The sequence below is a fragment of the Heterodontus francisci genome, chromosome 27 (assembly GCF_036365525.1).
Source record: "Heterodontus francisci isolate sHetFra1 chromosome 27, sHetFra1.hap1, whole genome shotgun sequence".
Taxonomy (NCBI): Eukaryota; Metazoa; Chordata; class Chondrichthyes; order Heterodontiformes; family Heterodontidae; genus Heterodontus; species Heterodontus francisci.
This window is the reverse complement of record NC_090397.1, coordinates 10,166,472-10,190,290: the sequence shown is the minus strand read 5'-3', so window position 1 is coordinate 10,190,290 and position 23,819 is coordinate 10,166,472. Positions and strand designations below refer to the sequence as shown.

Here is a 23,819-nt window from a genome sequence, read left to right as displayed (position 1 = left end):
AGTGAATAGGAATAACCTATTTCCCTTAGCAGAGAGGTCAATAACTAGGGGTCATAGATTTGAAGTAATTGGTACAAGGATTAGAGGGGAGTTGAGAAATGTTTTCACCCAGAGGGTGGTGGGAGTCTGGAACTCACTGCCTGAAAGGGTGGTACAGGCACCACATTAAAAAAAACACTTGGATAGGCACTTGAGGTGCCATAATCTACAGGGCTACAAGTGGGTTTAGGCTGGATAACATTTTTTAGCCAGCACAGACATGATGGGCTGAATGTCCTCCTTCTGTGCCATAAATATTTCTATGGTTCTATGATGTCACTGCGTGGGGGGCGATGTCACTGCATAGGGTGGCGATGTCACAGCATGAGTGGTGGCCAATGTCGCCGGATGGTAGGGGTGATGTCATGGTATGGGAATGATGTCACTAGGCAATTTGGTGATGTCACCTAGTGGGGTTGATTTCATTTGGCAGGGGGCTGATGTCACTAGGCAGTGGGAGTAGGTGGCGTTGCGAGAGGGTTACTGTGCTACGCCTAGTTTAAAAGCCTCAGTTCTTCACCAGCTGTGAGAAGCAGGGCCCTTTGGTTTCACGTGACAACTGCAAGAACAGAACCAGGTGTGCTGGATGTTTGACAAACTTGAGGTAGAGTGAGATCATGTGGGGATTAGAGAATGAGGGCAAGATATGAAGCTCAATGCATTGGGAAACAGTTAGGCGAACGATGGCAAGGGTGATGGTGAGCAGGACTCAGGACAGCTGAGGTTCGGATAAGTTGGAGGTCGGAATGCGGCCAGGAGTACAGTGGAATAAACAAATCCAGAGGTAGTAAAAGCTTGGAGAAGGGTTTCAGCGACAGATGGGTAACACAATTAGTTGGAAGTATGCAGGTTTCCTAGCCTGTATAGCTTGGGTCTCACACCATGGTGTCTATACTTACTGTAATAACTGAATATTTCTGATCTGAGCTTATTGCTGATACCATGGGTTTAAGATTTCAAATATTTGAAATGGAATACCCTGACTAACTAACTCTTCACAGGCAGAAGATTTATAAATCGCACATAATAAGTTATTCTAATGTGGAGTTTCCCAAGCGTTTCTTGTTAATTATATACATTGTGGACATGAAAAAAATAGATTGAAATATATTGTGGGATCAATTCGACCTGTAAAGATGCTGGTGTGCTTACGTGATTTTGCTGTAACAGACTTTCCTGTTATGCCAGAGGCTGTAAAACTAAAGACAGTCAGGGGTCTATCGCTGCTTCCTTCTCAATGTAACTGCATAATCAGGTGCAAAGAACATATTTAGCACCTTATCATAATAACAGCTACACTTAACCGTCAAGAAGCTCGACACCATCCAGGACAAAGCAGCCCGCTTGATTGTCACCCCATCCACAAACGTTAACTCCCTTTACCACCAACGCACAGTGGCAGCAGTGTGTACCATCTACAAGATGCACTGCACCAAGGCTCCTTCAACAGCACCTTCCAAACCCGTGACCTCTATCAACTAGAAGAAAAGGGCAGCAAATGCATCGGGACAGCACCACCTGCAAGTTCCCCTCCAAGTCACACACCATCCTGACTTGGAACTATATCACCATTCCTTCACTGTCGCTGGGTCAGAATCCTGGAACTCCCTAACAGCACTGTGGGTGTACCTACTTCACATGGACTGTAATGGTTCAAGAAGGCAGCTCACCACCACCTTCTCAAGGGCAGTTAGGGATGGGCAATAAATGCTGGTCTAGTTAGCGACGCCCATAGCTCACGAACGATTCAAAAAAAAATTATATCGCATCTTTAACATAGTAAAATATCCCAAGGTGCTTCAAAAAAACTGATACACAGCCAAAGGAAATATTAGGACAGATGACCAAAAGCTTGGGGAAAGAGGTACATTTTAAAATTCATCTAAAGGAGAGTTAGGAATGTTTAGGGAGAGCTTAGGGCCCAGACAAGTGAAGGCACAACCACCAATAGTGGGGTATTTTTATATATAAAACGTATATGTATATGTATATCATAGGGCTGAGGAAGCAGTTATAGTTCCGTGTCAAGGTTAACAATACATTCATCAGCTTCAGCCGATGCAGTGTGAATGGTTGTGATGCCACCAGGAATGGGTCTCTCAGGGCAAGAGTTCAATATGTGGGCGCTGGTCTGACTGGATGACCACAGTCACAATTTGAGCTGGTCCTCATGTTCCACTTGTGGAGCAAGTGGCCACATCTTTCCTGGCCTGTCCTCAAGTGGTTGACGGTTGTTCAGATATTCAGTGAGAGGTTGAAACATGGGACTTTGTGCCTTAAAGCGCAGAGCATTCACAATAAAGTGGATGAATTAATTGTGCAAATCGATGTAAATGAGTATGATATAGTCGGGATTACGGAGACATGGCTGCAGGGTGACCAGGGATGGGAAATGAACATCCAGGGGTATTCAGTATTTAGGAAGGACAGACAAAAAGCAAAAGGTGGTGGAGTTGCATTGCTGGTTAAAGAGGAAATTAACGCAATAGTGTGGAAAGATATTAGCTCTGACGATGTGGAATCTGTATGGGTAGAGCTGAGAAACACTAAGGGGCAAAAAACGTTCGTGGGGGTTGTATATAGACCCCCTAAACTGTAGTGGTGATGTTGGGAATGGCATTAACCAGGAAATTAGAGACGCATGCGATAAAGGAACATCTGTAATTATGGGTGACTTTAATCTGCATATAGATTGGGCAAATCAAATTAGTCACAATACCTTAGAGGAGGAATTCTTGGAATGTATACAGGATTGTTTTCTGGACCAATAAGTTGAGGAACCAACTAGAGAACAGGCCATCCTAGACTGGGTATTGTGTAATGAGAGAGGAATAATTGACAATCTAGTGGTGCGAGACTCCTTGGGGATGAGCGACCATAATATGACAGAATTCTTCATCAAGATGGTGAGTGACGTAGTTGATTCTGAGACAAGGGTCCTGAATCTTAGTAAAGGAAACTACAAAGGTATGAGGCGCAAGTTGGCCATGATGGATTGGGAAACGTTACTTAAAGGGATGACGGTGGATAGGCAATGGCAAATATTCAAAGAGCGCATGGATGAACTGCAACAATTGTTTATTCCTGTCTGGCGCAAAAGTAAAATAGGAAACGTAGCCAAACCATGGCTTACAAGGGAAATTAGAGATAGCATTAGATCAAAGGAAGAGGCATATAAATTCGCCAGAAAAACAACAGGACTGAGGATTGGGAGCAGTTTAGAATTCAGCAAAGGAGGACCAAGGGATTGATTAAGAAGGGGAAAATAGAGTACGAGAGCAAGCTTGCGGGGAACATAAAAACTGACTGTAAAAGTTTCTACAGGAATGCGAAGAGAAAAAGATAGGTGAAGACAAATGTAAGTCCCTTACAGTCAGAAACAGGGGAATTTATTATGGGGAACAAAGAAATGGCTGACCAACTAAATGCATACTTTGGTTCTGTCTTCACAAAGGAGGACACAAATATCATATCAGAAATGTTGGGGAACACAGGGCTTAGTGAGAGAGAGGAACTAAAGGAAATCAGTTTTAGTAGGGAAATGGTGTTGGAGAAATTGATGGAATTGAAGGCCGATAAATCCCCAGGGCCTGATGGTCTGCATCCCAGAGTACTTAGGAAATGGCCTGAGAAATGATGGATGCATTGGAGGTCATCTTCCAGGATTCTATAGACTCTGGAGCAGTTCCTACAGATTGGAGGGTAGCTAATGTAACCCCACTATTTAGAAAGGGAGGTAGAGAGAAAGCAGGGAATTATAGACCAGTCAGCCTGACGTCGGTAGTGAGGAAAATTCTAGAGTCCATTATAAAAGATTTTATAGCAGAGCACTTGGAGAACAGTGGTAGAATCGGGCAGAGTCAGCATGGATTTACGAAAGGGAAATCATACTTGACAAATCTACTAGAATTCTTCGAGGATGTAACTAGTAGAGGTGATGAGGGGGAGCCAGTGGATGTGGTTTATTTGGACTTTCAGAAGGCTTTCGACAAAGTCCCACATAAGAGATTAGCGTGTAAAATTAAAGCGCATGGGATTGGGGGTAGTGTATTGGGATGGATAGAAAATTGGTTGACGGACAGGAAACAAAGAGTAGGGATAAATGGGTCTTTTTCCGAATGGCAGTCACTGACTAGTGGGGTACCGCAGGGATCGGTGCTAGGACCCCAGCTATTCACAATATTCTTTGGCCTCCCTATCTCGAGAGCCATTTTCCCACACTCTCTTGGCCAGTCTGGACATAGCAGTGGAAGCCTTTCCCATGCGCTTGTTGATTTCTGCATCTAGAGGCAGGTTACTGGTGATAGTTGAGCCTAGGTAGGTGAACTCTTGAACCATTTCCAGAGCGTGGTCGCCAATATTGATGGATGGAGCATTTCTGACGTCCTGCCCCATGATGTTCGTTTTCTTGAGGCTGATGGTTAGGCCAAATTCATTGAAGGCAGCCGCAAACCTGTTGATGAGACTCTGCAGGCACTCTTCAGTGTGAGATGTTAAAGCAGCATTGTCAGCAAAGAGGAGTTCCCTGATGAGGACTTTCCGTACTTTGGACTTCGCTCTTAGACGGGCAAGGTTGAACAACCTGCCCCCTGATCTTGTGTGGAGGAAAATTCCTTTTTCAGAGGACTTGAATGCATGTGAAAGCAGCAGGGAGAAGAAAATCCCAAAAAGTGTGGGTGCGAGAACACAGCCCTGTTTCACACCACTCAGGGTAGGAAAGGGCTCAGGATATACATTATACATTATTATTCACAATATACATTAATGATTTAGATGAGGGAACTAAATGTAATATCTCCAAATCCAGATGACCCAAAACTGGGTGAGGGTGAGTTGTGAGGAGGATGCAGAGAGGCTTCAGGGTGATTTGGACAAGTTGAGTGAGTGGGATAATGCATGGCAGATGCAGTATAATGTGGATAAATGTGAGATTATCCACTTTGGTAGCAAAAACAGGAAGGCAGATTATTATCTGAATGGGTATAAACTGAGAGAGGGGAATGTGCAACGAGACCTGGGTGTTCTCGTACACCAGTCACTGAAGGTAAGCATGCAGGTGCAACAGGCGGTAAAAAAGGCAAATGGTATGTTGGCCTTCATAGCGAGAGAATTCGAGTACAGGAGCAGGGATGTCTTGCTGCAATTATACAGGGCATTGGTGAGGCCACACCTGGAATATTGTGTGCAGTTTTGGCCTCCTTATCTGAGGAAGGATGTTCTTGCTATAGAGGGAGTGCAGCGAAGGTTTACCAGACTGATTCCTGGGATGGCGGGACTGACGTATGAGGAGAGATTGAGTCGGTTAGGATTATATTCACTGGAGTTCAGAAGAGTGAGGGAGGATCTCATAGAAACCTATAAAATTCTAATAGGACTTGACAGGGTAGATGCAGGAAGGATGTTTCCGATGGTGGGGGGGTCCAGAACCAGGGGTCATAGTCTAAGGTAAGGGGATAAACCTTTCAGGACTGAGATGAGGAGAAATTTCTTCACCCACATTCGCTGCCACAGAAAGCAGTTGAGGACAAAACATTGTATGTTTTCAAGAAGGAGTTAGATATAGCTCTTGGGTCTAAAGGGATCAAAGGGTATGGGGCAAAAGTGGGAACAGGTTACTGAGTTAATGATCAGCCATGATCATAATGAATGGTGGAGCAGGCTCAAAGGGCTGAATGGCCTACTCCTGCTCCTATTTTCTATGTTTCTATGTTATTTCACTGCTCGGGTCAGTTACCAGGTCGCCGTTGATGATGTTATCAGTGAACCAGGAGGTGCGCCATCGAGAGGTGGGGCTGTCGTCGGTTTGTAGGGTGTGGAGTGTGTTCCAGTAGGGCTATGAGATTTCAGACGAGTGTGTGGGTTTTTTTCAGGCGTCATGTATCAGTGGGATTGCTTCGTTAGTTGTTAGCCAGTGGTGTTCTTTGAGGAGAATGTTTTCCCTGCGGACATCAGGAGGTTCAATGTGTGTGAGCACAGGAAGACACTCGAGCTGTGTTGGTATCAACACTCCAGAAATAATCCTCATGATTTCTCAGAGGTGGGTATCTACCATGTTTGTGTGGCGGTTTCTGAGCCAGGTTGAGCAGCAGTATTTTGCTGTTGGGTAGACCAGGGCGAGTGAAGCAGTGTGTAGTGTGTTGGCTCTGCTACCCCAGGTGGTACCCACTAGTTTCCTTATGCAATTCACTCTCATCTTGACCTTGGCTCCGGTGTTCTGGAGATGTTGCCGATAGGTCAATATACGGTCAAGAGCGATGCCAAGGTATTTTGGTGTTGGGTTGTGGGTGAGTGGTCGGCCGCAGAACTGGACGTGAAGTTCTTCCCTGACCTTCGAGTTGTTCAGGTGGAAGGCTGAGACGATAGTCATGGCGGCATTTGGTCGGAGTGTCCATTTTCTGAAGTAGGCTTCCAGGAACATAGATCTTCAGTGAATGTTTTCCAAATGGCCTGAAATTCTTTAGCTTGGAAAGCCAGGGCCAAGTTGTCAGCATATATGTAAAGCCGTGACTTTGTGGGAGGGAGGTCACTGATATATATATTGAAGAGGGCTAGAGCAAGAACTGATCCCTGCAGGAGTTTTCACACCTTTTGGCTTGAGTGTGTGAAGTCAATGTTCTCCGCTGTTTCCTGCCATCTTGTGAGGCTTCCTTCATCAAGGGACTTGAGGAGTGCTGTTGCCACGTCGGGGTCCTCATTTTCCCTGTATTCTTTCAGGAGCCGCTCACTTTCCGGCGCCCAACAAGGGATGAAGGTTTTTCTGAAGCCCTGGGGAACATATCTGGTGGCTGCTAGCAAGAGAGGTTGAGTGAATTGGTTGTATTTTTCAGGGAGGGGTGGGATTCGGTTAATGGTGGTTTTTATGTATCTGCTGTAGGCATCCTGATTGCCCTTCTGCAGATTCCAGCGTGGTTTTGGCTTTGAAGTTATGGATAGTATTTCAGGGCCGATGTGGCTGAGGCTTGGGTGATGTAGGGAGTGGGGGAAGATGGGAAGATGGGCAGCACTTGTTGGGAGCACATCAGTGGTCGGCCGTTGCTGTCTTGGGTCATGAAGCAAAAATCAGGTGAATAGTCCTTCTTCCATCTGGTAGAATGGAATGTACCAAGCTGCTTTGCATCATGCACAGGTTTTAGGTCATGGACGAAGACCCAGTATGACAGTTGTTCTCCTGCAGTGTTGTTATTGGGGTAACCCCACATGTGATGTTGGCTATTGAAGTCACCTGTGTAGATGGTTGAGTGTGCTGCAGGCTGTATTACGATATTGGGCTAATGGCCATTTGATGGCTTGTAGACAATTGTGATGATCAGCTTACCTACTTTGATGGAGATGCAGAAGGGATCGTCTGCTATGAGGTCTTCTGCGTCTATGGTGAGGCTTTTCTTGATATAGGTGTCTAGGGCATATGTCGTTATCCCTGCTTGCAATGGGTTGGTACCCTGCAATGTGGGCTCAGTGATTGGAGTGGTCCGCGAGATGGGTTTCTTCCAGGGTGACTGTGTCCACATTCCTGTCAGAGAGGTCTTTTGAGAGGAGCTCACATTTTGCCCAGGATAGGCCTTCAACATGGAGCAGATCCATTCCTGTGGCTGGTCCTATTTCTCGGCTTTGTTGACACTGAGAGAATTCATTTTCCAGTGGGTTTTTATTACTTGGACCGGGAGCCCTGTGACCGGGGTTTGGTTGCCTTCTTGACAGCATTAGTTAAAGGTTTTCACATTGGAAAACTTACTTTAACAGGAGGACTATGTGAAGGTTGCTGAAGGAAATTGAAGATGCATCTGAGCCAGAAAAGGAGGAATACAGAGATCTGAGAGGATTGCAAAGCTGGAGGAGGTTACAGAGATAGAGGGGATTGAGGCTATGAAGCAATTTGAACACAAGGTTGAGAATTTTAAAATTGAGGCGCTGCGGGTCTGGAAACCAATGTACGTCAGCGAGTTCAGGGGTGAATGGGATTTGGTGCAAGTTAGAACATGGGTGGCAGAGTTTTGGATGGCCGCAAGTTTAAGGAGGGTAAAATGTGGGCAGTCAACCAGGCATGCTTTGGAATCTGGAGGTAACAAAGGCATGGATTGGGGTTTCAGCAGCCAATGAGCTGAGACAGGGGCAGCGACGGGCAATGTTATAAAGGTGCAGGTAGGTGGTATTAGTGTTGGGTATGGGGTAGAAAGCTCAGCTCAGGATTAAATAGGAAGCCAAGGTCGCAAACAATCTGGTTCAGCCTCAAATAGTGGCTCAGGAGAGGGATGGAGTTGATGGCTAGAGAATGGTGTTTGTGGGGGGGACTGAAAAGAATGGATCCAGTCTGCCCAATAAGTAATTGGTGTAAATGTTTGCACATCCAATAGTGGATCAGACAAGCAATGTGACAAATGAGAGACAGTTGAGAGATTGAGAGAAAGGTGGGGGTGAAGTAGAGCTGGGTATCATCTGGGAACCTGACGTGTTTTTGGTTGTTGTCGCTGAGGGTAGATGAGACATAGGAGGAGGCCAAGGGGAGATCCTTGGGGGACTCCAGAACAAATGGTGCAGAGGCAGGGAGAGAAGTTTCAGTTTGGGAGACCCCTGTAATGGAATGGATGCCTACCAGCCCCCTGAAATTGGGGTCACCTCGCATTGACCCTGTAAACTCCAGCAGGATCACACTCCTGGGGTAAATGCCACGATTGTTGCCCCTGGATACTTGGTCCCATTGCAAGGTTATCACCAAGGCAGAGATAAATTCTGAATTGCAGCAAGGGCTGCCTGGAAGGGCAAAAACTGATCGAGGTAAACAGATGGGGAAGTGCATTAAATAGTTTGAATTACAACATTAAATTCAAACTGACATTAATCTTGAATGCTGAATAAAAACAGGTGGAAGAAAAACTAAAACAAAAACAAAATAGTGCAGATGGTGGAAATCTGAAATAAAACAGAAAATGCTGAAACCAGAGCCACTGGGAGCTGGGTGGGTGTGGGCTGGGATTCGGGATGGCTGGGTGTGGGCTGTTGTTATGGTGGGGTGGTGTGGGCTGGTGTTATGGTGGGGTCGTGTGGGCTGGTGTTATGGTGGGGTGGGTTTGGGCTGGGGTTCGGGGTGGCTGGGTGTGGCCTGGTGCTATGGTGGGGTCGTGTGGGCTGGTGTTATGGTGGGGTGGGTGTGGTCTGGTGCTATGGTGGGGTCGTGTGGGCTGGTGTTATGGTGGGGTCGTGTGGGCTGGTGTTATGTTGGGGTGGGTGTGGGCTGGGGTTCGGGATGGCTGGGTGTGGGCCGGTGTTATGTTGGGGTCGTGTGGGCTGGTGTTATGGTGGGGTGGGTGTGGGCTGGGGTTCAGGATGGCTGGGTGTGGGCTGGTGCTATGGTGGGGTCGTGTGGGCTGGTGTTATGGTGGGGTGGGTGTGGTCTGGTGTTATGGTGGGGTCATGTGGGCTGGTGTTATGGTGGGGTGGGTGTGGGCTGGGGTTCAGGATGGCTGGGTGTGGGCTGGTGCTATGGTGGGGTCGTGTGGGCTGGTGTTATGGTGGGGTGGGTGTGGTCTGGTGTTATGGTGGGGTCATGTGGGCTGGTGTTATGGTGGGGTCGTGTGGGCTGGTGTTATGATGGGGTGTCCCTATTGGTACACTGCTGATGGGGTGGTCCTTACTCCTGGGGTCCCTCCAGTTTTCTCTGCCACATTCCCAAGCTATGGGAACATTCTCCTCTCGGCCAGATTTCCCATGCTGCCCACCCTGCTATCCTGTCACCATTTACACCTCCTCTCAACACATCTTTTGCTTCTCTACTTGCCTTGGACCATCATCCATTCAATCTCTAAAATCTTCCAGTTCACCTGAACTGTTGAATTGATCCAAAGGGTCAGTTTAGCATTGCCCCCAATACTATATTAAGGATGGGTTTTGGAGATAATGACAGCAGTCACTGAGGAACAGTCTGAGTGAGGAGGGGCTAGACTCATTCTCTGTAGGGTTAGGCACCTCTTGGGTATCAGCAATATGCAGTAAGATACTGGAAATGGCGTGGACTTAGTTGTAGCGAAAGGGTCACCGTGACGCTTTTCAACTCCAGTTACTTTCCTTCCTGAGGGTCAGAATTCATGTACCCCATTTCCATCATTAATATCAGTTGTAGAATTCTTAGAAGGTGCCTAGCCTCAGCATTGATCCACATTGCTTTTGAGTTGTCTCAAAGGAAAGAAAGGAATTGCATTTATATAGTGCCTTTCACAACCTCAGGTTGTCCCAAAGTGCTTCATAGTCAATGAAGTACTAGTGAAGTGTAGTCACCAGTGTAATGTAGGGAACACAATTTGCACAAAGCAAGATTCCACAAATAAACAGCAATGAGCAAATATTCTGTTGTTAGTTGAGGGATAAATATTGGTCAGAACACCTGGGAGAACACCCCTGGTCTTCTTTGAAAAGTACCATTTGATCTTTTACATTCACCTGAGAGGGCAGACCTGGTTTTGGTGTAATATCTCATCCAAAGGATGGTGCCTCCGACAGTACTGCACTGGAAGTGTCAGCCTGGATTATGTGCTCAGTCTCTGGAGTGGGACTTGAACCCCAAACTTTCTGACTCAGAGGTAAGAGCTCTATCAACTGAGACACGGCTGACACTCATAGAAGGGCATGCAGGGCAAATGAGCCCCTTCTTCCATCATTCTCTTACGGATGGTCACAGAGCTCCACACTTCCTCCTAATTGTCTACCTGAGGTCTAGAACTCAACATGGAATTATGGGTACAATATGTTGTATTGGCTCATGCTACAGTCATATGTTTAAAAGGCTCATTCTGGATATAATTAAGGATAGCGTGACTGAACACTTTGAAAATTCTCAGCTGATCAGAAAGACTGAATGTGGATTTATAAAGGGTAGGTCATGCCTGATGAATCTGATTGAATTTTTTGAAGAGGTGATTAAAGTAATGGACAGGGGAATGTCTAGGGATGTTATTTATATGGACTTCCAGAAGGCATTTGATAAAGTGCCTCATCAGAGACTGTTAGCTAAAGTTGAAGCTCATGGAATTGAAGGTAAATTATTGATTAGGAAATTAGCTGAGCAGCAGAGTAGGGATAAAGGGCAGGTACTTTAATTGACAGGATGCGACTAGTGATGTCCTGCAAGGATCTGTGTTGGGGCCTCAACTATTCACTGTATTTATTCACAAATTAGATGATGGGATAGAAAGCTACATATTCATGTTTGGTGATGACACAAAGATAGGTGGTGTTGCAAACAGTGTAATCGGAAGTATAAAATTACCAAGAGATATTGATAGATTAACCGAACGGGGAAAACTGTGACAAATTGTTTTCAATGCAGGAAAATGTGAGGTCATCCACTTTGCTCCTAAAATGGATAAATAAGAGTACTTTCTAAATGGGGTAAAGCTAAAAACAGGGGTGGTCTAAAAAGGCTCGGGGGTCCAGGTACACAGATCATTAAAATGTCATGAACAGGGACAGAAAATAATCAAAAAGGTTAATGGAATGCTGGCCTTTATAGAGACAGGACTAGAAAACAAGGGAGTAGAAGTCATGCTTCAGCCCTGGTTAGACCACACCTGGAGCACTCTGAGCAGTTCTGGGCACCACATATTAGTTGGAATATATTTGCCTTTGAAGGGAGTGCAGCATAGGTTTACTAGAATGATACCTGCACTTCAAGGGTTAAATTATGAGGAGAGATTAAACAAACTAGGGTTGTATTTCCAGGAATTTACATCGTTAAGGGGAGATTTGATTGAAGTTTTAAAGATATGAGGAGGAATAGAGTTTCTCTTCCTCTATCATATTTCCACTGATTGGGGAGTCTAGCACAAGGGGACATAGTCTAAAAATTAGAGCCAGGCCTTTCAGGAGTGAAATTAGGAAACACTTGTACACACAAAAGGTAGTAGAAGTTTGGAATTCTCTTCTTCAAATGATAATTGATACTGGATCAATTGTTCATTTTAAATCTGAAATTGATAGATTGTTGTTAGCCAAGGGTATTAAGGGATGTCGGGCAAAGGATATATGGTATATGGAATTAGGTCACAGATTAGCCATTGACTGGTGGTATAGGCTTGAGGGGCTAAATGGCCTTATCATCATCCAATGTTCCTATACGATCCTGCCTCCCACTGGTTGGGCTGTTGGGGGCTGACAAAATTTTGGCCCCAATTCTGACCAGGTTCAGGAATGGCTTCCTCAATGGAAGTGACAATTAGCCCTTTATATAGATTCCACCAAGTTTTCACATCATCTTTCATTTTGAGAGAGAAAGTGGCCTTCAATGATTGTGAAAAATTGGGAGATAGCAAAACCCCACCCCATTGAAGTCAATGAAAAAGAAAACTGGATATGGTGAGAAACGGGACACGGTAAGAATTGAGTGGAAGATTGGCGACCAACCAAGACTGATTTCACCTCCATGTGCTCTTCTACCATCACTATTGTCAAGTATATGTTTAATCTCCACTGGACTTTACAGACACTGAGCTTTGCGTTGTCTCCCTTCCTCCTCCATTGTTAGGTAACTACTTACTGATCTCGATGTCCTGATTTTTTTGTACCCATCTCTACTCTTATGCCTTGATCCTTTCATTCTCATTAACAATTTGGCTGCTGCTGATGAAAATGCCATGTCAGTCTGTAGCTCACCCTAAAATATTGCATAAATATGAAATTTATTGGGCCCAAAGAATTGAAAGACACTCTTCATATACATCTCAGTACAGATATAGCCTACTCTTTTGTCATATTTTAGTACTGGCATTCAGCAAAAATACTAAACTAACACCCAGCAGTAACAGGACTGCATTGTTTTAAGATGTCACACGATAACTGATGCAGTCGGGCACGGTGAAACAAGCTGTTGGGTAACAAGGGGTATGGGAGACAATTGGACCACTTGCAGCTAAGTGTGAGCACAGTTCAAAGACTGCACCAAGGACTTCCTGGTCTGTATAGCTCCGTGCCACACTAGACTGGTATTCACTACTAGCAGTCATCAGATGTTCACAGTGTCTTGTGAACAATCAGTGCTCTGTCCTAGACTTACAATATCACTCGCACCTTGCTGGCCAGTCCTTTGGCCACTGCCCACATGTGGCTAATTGGAAATCCAGATGTGGCTAATTACATTTCTGATAGGCACCATCATTAGTCATGTGATCTCAATAGCCATATTCACACGCTGTATGCATGTGAACTTTAACCTTTTTGTGCATTTATTGGCAAAATCGTGAAGGGAAAATCAGAGCATGCACGTGTTTATTGATCACTGTGAGTGCTTTACTTCCTTGGTTACCAAATGGCGGGACATACTTATTAAGTAAATATATGAAACACATTTACCTGTATTGTGTGAGGTGTTTTCTACTAAATTTACTGCATGTGGTTACAATGGTGTCACCTGTGGGTAGTCAGCAATTTTTTACTGGGCAACACTGATTCGGGTAACCAGGTTGATGGAGAGATCGACAATGTACAAAAAATGTCTTTGGAGGAATAATTATTTGCAGCTTAGTATTAATCCTCTGCAGCTACTTTTGGACTGAAAGGAGTTGCATGGGCACTGAGGATTTATTTTAGCTGCCTCAGCGACTCTGTTCAATGTGAAGCAGTTATGTGTTCAGCTTCCACCATCCTCTCATTCAGATACTCCAGATTGTTTGCAGCAGGGTTTTTATTGTGCTAGGTTATTGAACTACCCCATAATTTAAACTAAGAGGGAGTAGGCCTCTTGCATTATCTATTTGTTTCCTTTCATTGCATGCCCAGTTAATAAATGTTTGCTGTTTTGTGGATGTAGGAACAGTTTAACAATAACACCATATATGGTCATGCAAAGCAAAAGCAACTGGCTGACAAACAGAACTCCTGACGTTTCAATCCCTGGAGTACTGATCACATTCCAAGCTTGGTGAATTTAACACTTCTCAACTCAGAGTGAAAGACTTGCATTTTTATAGAGGATTTCACATCCTTGGGATGTTCCAAAGCTCTTTACAGTCAATGAAGTACTTTAGAGATGTATTCACTGTTGTAATGTTGGAAACACAGTAGCCAATTCGGACATGGTTATCTGTTTTAGTGATATCGATTGAGTGATAAATATTGGCCAGGACACTAGGAAGAACTCCCCTGCTTTTATTCAAAATAGCATCTTGCAATGTTTCACATCCACCTGTGAGGGCAAATGGGGCCTCAGTATAACATTTCATCTCTTGACAGTGCAGCACTCTCTCAGTACCACACTGGAGTGTCAAACTACATTATTGTGCTCAGGTCCTGGAGTGGAGTGAGAGGGCTACCTACTGGCCCACTGCTACCCACTGGGTCACTGCTACCCATTGGACCACAGCTGCCCACTGGGCCACAGCTGCCCACTGGGCCACAGCTACCCACTGGGCCACAGCTGCCCACTGGGCCACTGCTACCCACTGGGCCACAGCTGCCCACTGGACCACTGCTGCCCACTGGACCACAGCTGCCCACTGGGCCACTGCTAGCTACCCACTGGGCCACTGCTGCCCACTGGACCACAGCTGCCCACTGGACCACAGCTGCCCACTGGGCCACTGCTAGCTACCCACTGGGCCACTGCTGCCCACTGGACCACAGCTGCCCACTAGACCACAGCTGCCCACTGGGCCACTGCTACCCACTGGGCCACAGCTACTCACTGGGCCACTGTTACCCACTGGGTCACAGCTACCTGGACCACAGCTGCCCACTGGACCACAGCTGCCCACTGGGCCACTGCTACCCACTGGGCCACAGCTACCCACTGGGCCACTGCTACCCACTGGACCACAGCTGCCCACTGGGCCACAGCTACCCACTGGGCCACAGCTACTCACTGGGCCACTGCTACCCACTGGACCACAGCTACCCACTGGGCCACTGCTACCCACAGGACCACAGCTGCCCACTGGACCACAGCTGCTCACTGGACCACAGCTGCCCACTGGGCCACTGCTACTCATTGGACCACAGCTGCCCACTGGACCACAGCTGCCCACTGGGCCACAGCTGCCCCTGGCGAGTGAGATAGTCAGGTGGTTGTCATCATTTATTCATCTTCACTCCCGGGTTGTCTCGGGATCTCCAGAAATTAAAGGGACTGCTGCAACCAACCAGAGAGAATAAAACAAGCCTTGAAATGTTAGAAGAAGGTGTGTTTTTTTTCTTTATTTAAATGCTTTTGCATATCAGTTATATACTGGAGATGAGGGAGGAAAGGCTGTTCGACCGAGTGGGGCAGTTGGAAGTGGAAGGTCATGTGATGAAATGACCGGGTATTCATCCAACCAGAATTTATAACTCTACATCAATCAACAGAGTTTTCCTCTGATTAAAAGTATTTGGAGTTAGGTTGCAGATCAGCCAGGATCACATTGAATGGTGGAACAGGCTTGAGGGGCTGAATGGCCTCCTCCTATTCCTATGTTCCTATAAAACAGTGCACACTTACTATTTTTATTAGGGCTTGCAACACATTATTTAACAGGCAAAGGTATCTGAGACAGTGGGTAGAGTGACTGTAATTCAGGAGAGCACATTATGATCAGCACTTACCATTTCATTTGGCTGTGGTGGAACTACATCTGGCAAGGGAGAGAGGGGAAAGCGGATGAACTCGTACTGCCATTTGTAGGTGAAACTGATGGAAAACTGCCCAAGAATCCGTACAGTGATGTAGTCATTAACCTGCAGGCATGGAACAGACGTCACACACTTGCATGGAATCTGTTAACACAGTAACAACAGTTCAGTTCGGTTATGAGGCCTGGTTGCAGAAACTTGGGTTGCATTCTCTTGAGTTCAGAGGATTGAAGGGAGATCTAATTGAGGGACTTGAAATGATTTAAGGGAACTTAATGGGTAGAGACAGAGGCCCCAATATTTGCTTGGGGCTGAGAAGAGAGTGGGAGGAGGATTTACTGACGGGAGACACAGAAGCAAGGTTTTCCGGATATCCCACAGAAATTAACCGCAGGACGTTTTATAAAATCTATTCAACAGACTTCCTGCCCAGTTACCAGTCTGAATGATGGACATCGGGGGTGGGGTAGTGCGACTACTGGGGGTGGGGGCAGTCAGCTGATCACAGGGGTCCGATTGCTTGCTGGGCCTGGGCAATAATGGCAGTTCCTCATGGATACAGCCCTCCTCACTTGCTTTTACCTGCTGGGATTCTTGAGAATCAGTGCATAGGGCCTCCATCAGTTGAAAATAAAAATTCTGTTAAATCGGAGACAGGCAGCCTTCTTAAAACATTGTCGTGACCAACCTGCCTTCTTACAGTGGATTGGTCTCATTAAACCCGCTTCCTTTAAAACAGGAAGTGTATGGATTGGAGGCTGGTTGGGCTTGGATTTAAGAGCTGTAAATCTTTTTCCTTCCCACTGTTACGACCAGGTTAATCTGGGGGTCTCTCTCAGCCTTCACCTGGTCTTACCATAACAGGGTTTAATTTTAACACACCGTTTTTTTTAGCTCCCCCTTTGTGATTCCTTGTTCACTAACTTCCAATTATATGACAAAGAAACCAGCACAAACAGATTTTCTTAGGTTTAAAGAAAAAAGGTTGAACTTTATTAAATTTAAACATTAATTCAGTTAACGCCTACGGATATGCAACGCGCCCTACGTTAGCATGCATACACGATACACACATGCAGATAGAGACAGAAAAGAACAGAAGAAGTAAAGTGGAAATGTTTGAGGCAATACCTGAAGATGGTTTTGGTGACGGTTCTTCAAGCTCACTGTAAAGTCTTTGATTTGTAGGTCCTGCTTTTCGTTGGAGACCAGTATTCTTCTTAAACCTTGTTTGATGTAAGAGACCTTTCACTCTTGAGTTCATGTGTCCCTACTGGGTCCAGAGGCTTGTGAGAAAGAGATTGGAGCAGACAGGAGAGGTCTTCTCACTCCAGGAGCAAACAGTCTTTCCCTGAGTTCAAAAACTCTGTGGCTGGTTCCAAAAACCCTGGACCAGCCAGTTAGTCATGAGACCAGCTGGTTTAACCAGTCCTGGCTTTTGTGGATTGTATCACCTTAGCAGTCTCTGGAATGCTCTTCCTTCAATGTCTGGTGATCAAAATCCATTATGGGTTGAATGTGTCAGGGAATGGTCCTTTTGTCTCCACAAGCACTGTCTGTTAGTATGCAAATGTTTTTTCACCTAAGTGTCTGGCAGCCCTTGTAACCTCTTTTTCCCAGCAAGTTTTAAATTGATGTTCATAGGACAAAATTAATATGCCTCATTCTTGGCAGGTGGGGGCCTGCTACTGACTCTCCTGGCAAAAACAAAATCCAACTCAGGGCTAATAAAACCGAACCATCTCAAAGACATCCTAGGCAGTCCCGGAAATGGGCAAACTGTAGATAAACCTCCCCAAAGACCCACATGTTTATTGGGATACAACAAAAAGGGAAGTTTAAAGCAAGACTACTACCAAGAAAAGACAGTCTGCAATGAGTCCACACCCACACCCACACCCAGCGGCATGAAATGCGATGAGAAAAACGCATTTCATTAAAAAGGGTCGAGAGAGAAAATATAAAATACAGGAAAAATCATGTGTCTCTCTCAGTCATTCACATTCATTTATAAATCCTAAGACTCATTGCAGACTGTCTTTTCTTGGTAGTAGTCTTGCTTTAAACTGCCCTTTTTGTGGCATCCCAATAAACATGTGGTTCTTTGGGGAGGATTATCTTCAGTTTGTCCATTTCCATGACTGCATAGGGTGTCTTTGAGATGGTTCGGTTTAATTAGCCTTGAGTTGGAATTTTTTTTTCCAGGAGAGTCAGTAGTGGGCGGGTCCATCCTGAACTCTTCTTCAGTGCTTTGCTGAGTCATGCAAAGGCTTTTGTCTTCAGGGGAAGGGTGGTTCTCTTTTTTTCTGACAGTGGGGGAGGATTCTTTGCTAATCTCCCCTTTGCCTTCGGGGCACTCCTGCCTGTAGACTCTACTGCACTCCCCTGTAGCACTTCGACTAGGTGAGGCATTACCCTCACGGTTTCTCTGCCCCCTAGAAGTCTTTCTTTGTCTCTGCAGGTTCCTGTAAATGCTGTTAGCAACACTGGTGGGGTGCTTCTAGTGTCTGAATTTACATAGGAGGATGTGGGGTCTAACCTTTCAACTGTTTTGGGGTTGGCTGACCGGACAGTAGGGGTTTTCATCCGGGATTCTTCCTGGACTTCCGTTAACCTGGCCTCTTGGTCGCTTTTTTCCCCTTCTCTTTCTAATCTTTTGCCAGCCTTGTGCCTGCTTGTTCCCTTTTGTTCTCAGCGGGAGTCCCTTACAGTTCACCAGCCGTCTGCTGGAGGGTCCTCCTAACACTGGTACAGGACTTAGGGGTGCAGGTTTCACCGTAGGTTGGGGTTTCCCCTCAACCTGGCACATGTGGCAACTCCAGCAGTACTCTACTACATCTTTGTGGAGTTTTGGCCAATCAAACTGCTGTCTTATGCAGGCTTCGGTCTTTCGTATACCGGCATGTACAGTCACTGTAGTCTCATGGGCCCTTCTTAATATTTCTCTCCGATACCTCTGTGGCACCACTAACTGGTGAACTACTGTCCATTCCTTGCTTTCAGGTCTGTGAGGAGAACTCCATTTCCTCATCAGTACCTCATTCTTTAAATAATAGCAATCAGAGACTCCCTCTGCTTCACTTTCACACTGGGCAGCCTGTGCTAATTCTAGCAATACTGCGTCAGCTCGCTGAGACTCAGCTAGGGAAAATCCATTTAATTCATTCCCTGGGTCTCCTAACTTTCCAAAGAAAGTCTCAGACAGACAGACCTGGTCATCTGCCTGCAGTGCCAATTCAGTCTCCTCTGGGGAGCTGGTTTGATCATGGCCTCATTCACTACACATTCAGGGAAACTGCAGGGGATCGTCTCCTGCCACTGCCCTGTCTCTCTGACCTCCTGCGGTCTTTCTTTCACTACTGGATGGGGGGGGGCTACCACCTTCACCCCACCAGATGATTACTTAGGAGCAGGTCAAACCCGTCCACAGGCAAACTAGGGACAATCCCTACGGTCACTGGTCTCGAAGCTAGGTTGCACTCCAGGTGTACCCGGTGTACAGGTACAGGCATACACTGCCCTCCAATAACATTCACCACCATTCTGGTGTTCACTGCACTCTCTGGGGGAAAGGTCAGGCCTTTTCCCTTTAAAAGGGATCTTGTGACCTCTGTGTCCCTGAGAATTACTATGGGCTTGCTTGCTCCACTTGAAGGGTATGGGGTTACTTTCCCTACAAACACAAAACCCTGATAGCCTTCAGGAATCATATTAACTTTTCCTGCACCTGTAGTAGTAAGCCTCCTGGGTCTCACTCTTATTGCAGTTAAAGCCACAGCTTGTTCTGCTGTGCTTTCCATCAGAGTCTCATCTTCACTGAGCAGGTGTGCCCTGATTAAGCCTACAGGTTTTTCCTTTAGTTTCCAGCTGTCAACTCTTAAATGGCCTGCTTTATCACAATGGAAGCACACAGATCTCCGGGTTTCACTCCTGCTCACAGCACCTTGCCTTTTGGCTAGAGGAAGGACTCCTGTGTCTCCTGCTTTTCTTTCTCTCCCAGGACTGTTTGGGCTCCTATCACCTTCCCACCCTTTGTCCTTTTTGAATTTGTGGGGGTGACTCGGAAAAGTTCTCCCCGGGGAAACTGGCTTATAAATTAAAGTAAACTCATCAGCCAGAATGGTCGCTCGCCGGGCTCTCTGAACCCACTGCTCCTCATAACTGAGCTGTACTTTAGCAGCCCTCAGCCACTGGTCAAAAGCCAGCTGCTTACTTCTTTCAAACTCCAGATAAGTTTGATTAGCTTGCTTCTTGAGGGTTCTAAACTTTTGATGATAGGCTTTGGGTCCTAATTCATATGCCCCGAGGATAGCATTTTTTGTCAGTTCATAATTTGATGAACTCTCATCTCACAACAGGGAATAAACCTCATGGGCTTTTCTGGTTAGCTTGCTTTGTAGTGAAAGAGGCCAGGTCTCAGCTGCCTTGCCAGTTTCTCAAAAGACATAAAAACTTCTTCCACATCTTCCTCATTGAATTTTGGTATTAGTCGAGATGGTTTTAACAATTCTGTACCCAGCCCTGAATTATGCTCCTCCATATTGGCTATGCTTTCACTGGGGTTACTCTGTCACCCCCTAGTTAACTCAAGCCACTTCAGCTCTCTCTCTTCACATTCTTTTTGGAAGATCCTTTCTCTTCCCTTTCTCTTCCCTTTCTTTGTCTACACGGTCCTTCTGGAAGGCTCTTTCTTTCTCCCTCTCCTGCCTCCCTCTCTCTTTTTCCCTTTCCTCAAATTCAAGTTTCCTCTGTTCCAATTGTATCTTTGCTAACAATACCCTGTCAGAGTCTACTTCTAACATTGTTTCTACTTCTTCAGATTCAAGGAAAAAATGGTTGGCCACTAGCCTTAGGAGTTCAGACTTTCTAGCTTTGCCATGTACAGTGATCCCACACTGCTCAGCCAGTTTTTTTCAACTCCTCCATATACAGTGCTTTTAATTATCCCAAGTTACTTCACCCTGGCTTGGGGAGCTACTAGCTTCAGTTGCAGACATGTTAGTATTCAAGCACACACAAACACAAGAAAACTTGTATTGAAATCTTGCTCTTTTTTGATTGGGAACAATTTGGCTTTCCACTTCCAATTTCTCTTGTTTGTCTGTTGGTCAAATCCAGCAAGGCAGCCCCCAAATTTCTCTTACGACCAGGTGAGAAAGGGGTCTAGGGTTCCCTCTCAGCCTTCACCTGGTCTTACTGTAACAGTTCTTAATTTTAAACACATTGTTTTTTTTAGCTCCCCCTTAGTGAATATTTTTTCACTAACTTCCAATTATAAGGCAAAGAAACCAGCACATGTTTCAAGAAAAAAGGTTGAACTTTATTAAACTTAAACTCTAATTCGGTTAACGCTGACGGATGTGCGACGTGCCCACGTTAGTATGCATACTCGATACACACACGCAGATAGAGCAAGAAAAGAACAGAAGAAATAAAGTGGAAAAGTTTGAGGCAATATCTGAAGATGGTTTTGGTTACGGTTCTTTGAGCTCGCTGGAAAGTCTTTGATTGTAGGTAAGTCTTGCTTTTTGTTAAAACCCAATATTCTTCTTAAACCTTGTTCGATGTGGGAGACTTTTCTCTCTTGAAGTTCATGTGTCCTCAGTGGGTCCAGAGGCTCATGAGAAAGAGATGGGAGCAGACAGGAGAGGTCTTCTCACTCCAGGAGCAAACAGTCTTTTTCGCTCAAAAACTCTGTGGCTAGTTCAAATAAACCCTGGACCAGCCAGTTAGTCATGTGATTAGCGGGTTTAAGCAGTCCTGGCTTTTGTGGATTGCATCACCTTAGCAGTGTCTGGAATGTTCTTCCTTACACCTTCAATGTCTGGTGATCAAAATCCATTGTGGGTTGAATGTGTCAGGGAATGGTCCTTTTGTCTCCACAAGCACTGTCTGTTAGTATGCAAATGTTTTTCAGCTAAGTGTCTGGCAGCCCTTGAAACAGGCGTCCTCTTCTTCCCAGCAAGTTTGAAATCAATGCTCGTATGACAAAATTAATGTGCCTCAATCTTGGCAGGTGGGGGCCTGCATGACACCACCCACCTGTCATCGGGGTTAAAATGCCCACAGAATAACTATTTCCTCTGGCGTGGGAATCAGAACAAGGGAGCACAATTTTCAAATTATAGCCAGGCCACTGAGGAGTGAAATCAGGAAACAGTTTTTCATGCAAAGGATGATGAAAATCTGGAACTCTGCAGGGGACAATTGAAACTATCAAGAATGAGATTCATAGATTTTTGTTGGGGAAGGGAAATGGAGCAATGGTGAGGAAATGGGTTTGAGATAAGGATCAGTCATAATCTCAAGAGGGGATGAATTTTCCGATGCTTGTAATGCATGTTGGGAGTGAGTCATATGGGGGCTAAGCATGGACCTGAGGGGGTCATGGAGAAGACGACTGGGGTATAGGACATCAGGAGAGAGGGTAAGTGAGTAAGGATTGGGTCAGAGTTGGAGACTGGGGAATGGGGGCTTGAGGAGCATGAAGGAGACTGGAGACTGGGGAATGGGGGCTTGGGGAGCGTGATGGAGACTGGAGACTGGGGAATGGGGGCTTGGGGAGCGTGATGGAGACTGGAGACTGGGGTATGGGGGCTTGGGGGGCGTGATGGGGACCGGGGAATGGGGGCTCGGAGAACGTGATGGAGACTGGAGAATGGGGGCTCGGAGAACGTGATGGAGACTGGGGAATGGGGGCTCGGAGAATGTGATGGAGACTGGCGAATAGGGGCTCGGAGAACGTAATAGAGACTGGGGAATCGGGGCTTGGGGAGCATGATGGAGACTGGGGAATGGGGGCCTGGGGAACGTGATGGAGACTGGGGAATGGGGGCTCGGAGAATGTGATGGAGACTGGGGAATGGGGGCTCGGAGAACGTGATGGAGACTGGGGAATGGGGGCTCGGAGAACGTAATAGAGAATGGGGGATGGGGTCTTGGGGAGCGTGATGGAGACTGGGGGATGGAGTCTTGGGGAGCGTGATGGAGACTGGGGAATGGCGGCTCGGAGAACGTGATTGAGACTGGGGAATGGGGGCTCGGGGAGTGTGATGGAGACTGGAGAATGGGGGCTCGGGAGCGTGATGGTAACTGGAGAATGGGAGCTCAGGAGCGTGATGGAAACTGGGGAATGGGGGCTCGGGGAGCATGATGGAGACTGGAGAATGGGGGCATGGGGAGTGTGATGGAAACTGGGGAATGGGAGCTCGGAGAACGTGATGGAGACTGGGGAATGGGGGCTCGGGAGCGTGATGGAGACTCGAGAATGGGGGCTCAGGAGCGTGATGGAGACTCAAGAATGGGGGCTCAGAGAATGTGATGAAGACTGGGGAATAGGGGCTTGGGGAGCGTGATGGAGACTGGGGAATAGGGGCTCGGGGAGCGTGATGGAGAATGGCAAATGGGGGCTTGGGGAGCGTGATGGAGACTGGGGAATGGGGGCTTGGGGAGCATGATGGAGAATGGGGAATGGGGGCTCGGGAGCGTGATGGAGACTGGGGAATGGGGCTTGGGAGCGTGATGGAGACTGGAGAATGGGGGCTCGGAGAACGTGATGGAGACTGGGGAATGGGGGCTCGGAGAACGATATGGAGACTGGGGAATGGGGGCTCGGAGAACGTGATGGGGACTGGGGAATGGGGGCTTGGGGAGCATGATGGAGACTGGAGAATGGGGGCTTGGGGAGCGTGATGGAAACAGGGGAATGGTGGCTTGGGGAACATGATGGAGACTGGGGATTGGGGGCTCAGAGAATGTGATGGAGAATGGCGAATGGGGGCTCGGGGAGCGTGATGGGGAAAGGGGTATGGGGGCTCGGGGGCATGATGGAGACTGGGATATGGGGGCTTGGGAGCGTGATGGAGACTGGAGAATGGGGGCCTGGGGAGCGTGATGGAAACTGGGGAATGGGGGCTCGGAGAACGTGATGGCGACTGAGGAATGGGGGCTCGGAGAATGTGATGGAGATTGGGGTATGGGGGCTCGGGAGCGTGATGGAGACTGGGGTATGGGGGCTCGGGAGGGAGATGGAGACTGGGGTATAGGGGATCGGGAGCGTGATGGAGACTGGGGAATGGGAGTTCGTGAGCCTGATGGCCACTGGGGAATGGGGGCTCGGGAATGTGATGGTGACTGGAGACTGGAGAATGGGGGCTTGGGGAGCGTGATGGAGACTGGAGAATGGGGGCTCG

The 23,819-nt window shown here is 46.8% G+C and overlaps 1 protein-coding gene across 1 annotated transcript in view; it reads right to left on the bottom strand.

Annotated features, from left to right (window-relative positions):
• The window catches only part of LOC137384913 (uncharacterized protein C3orf20-like), a 190,954-nt gene that overhangs the window by 43,281 nt on the left and 123,854 nt on the right, over positions 1-23,819 (bottom strand). Inside the window, exon 8 of the mRNA XM_068059621.1 lies at positions 15,601-15,732. Coding sequence (XP_067915722.1) covers positions 15,601-15,732 — 132 coding nt within the window. The remainder of the gene's footprint in view (positions 1-15,600; positions 15,733-23,819) is intronic.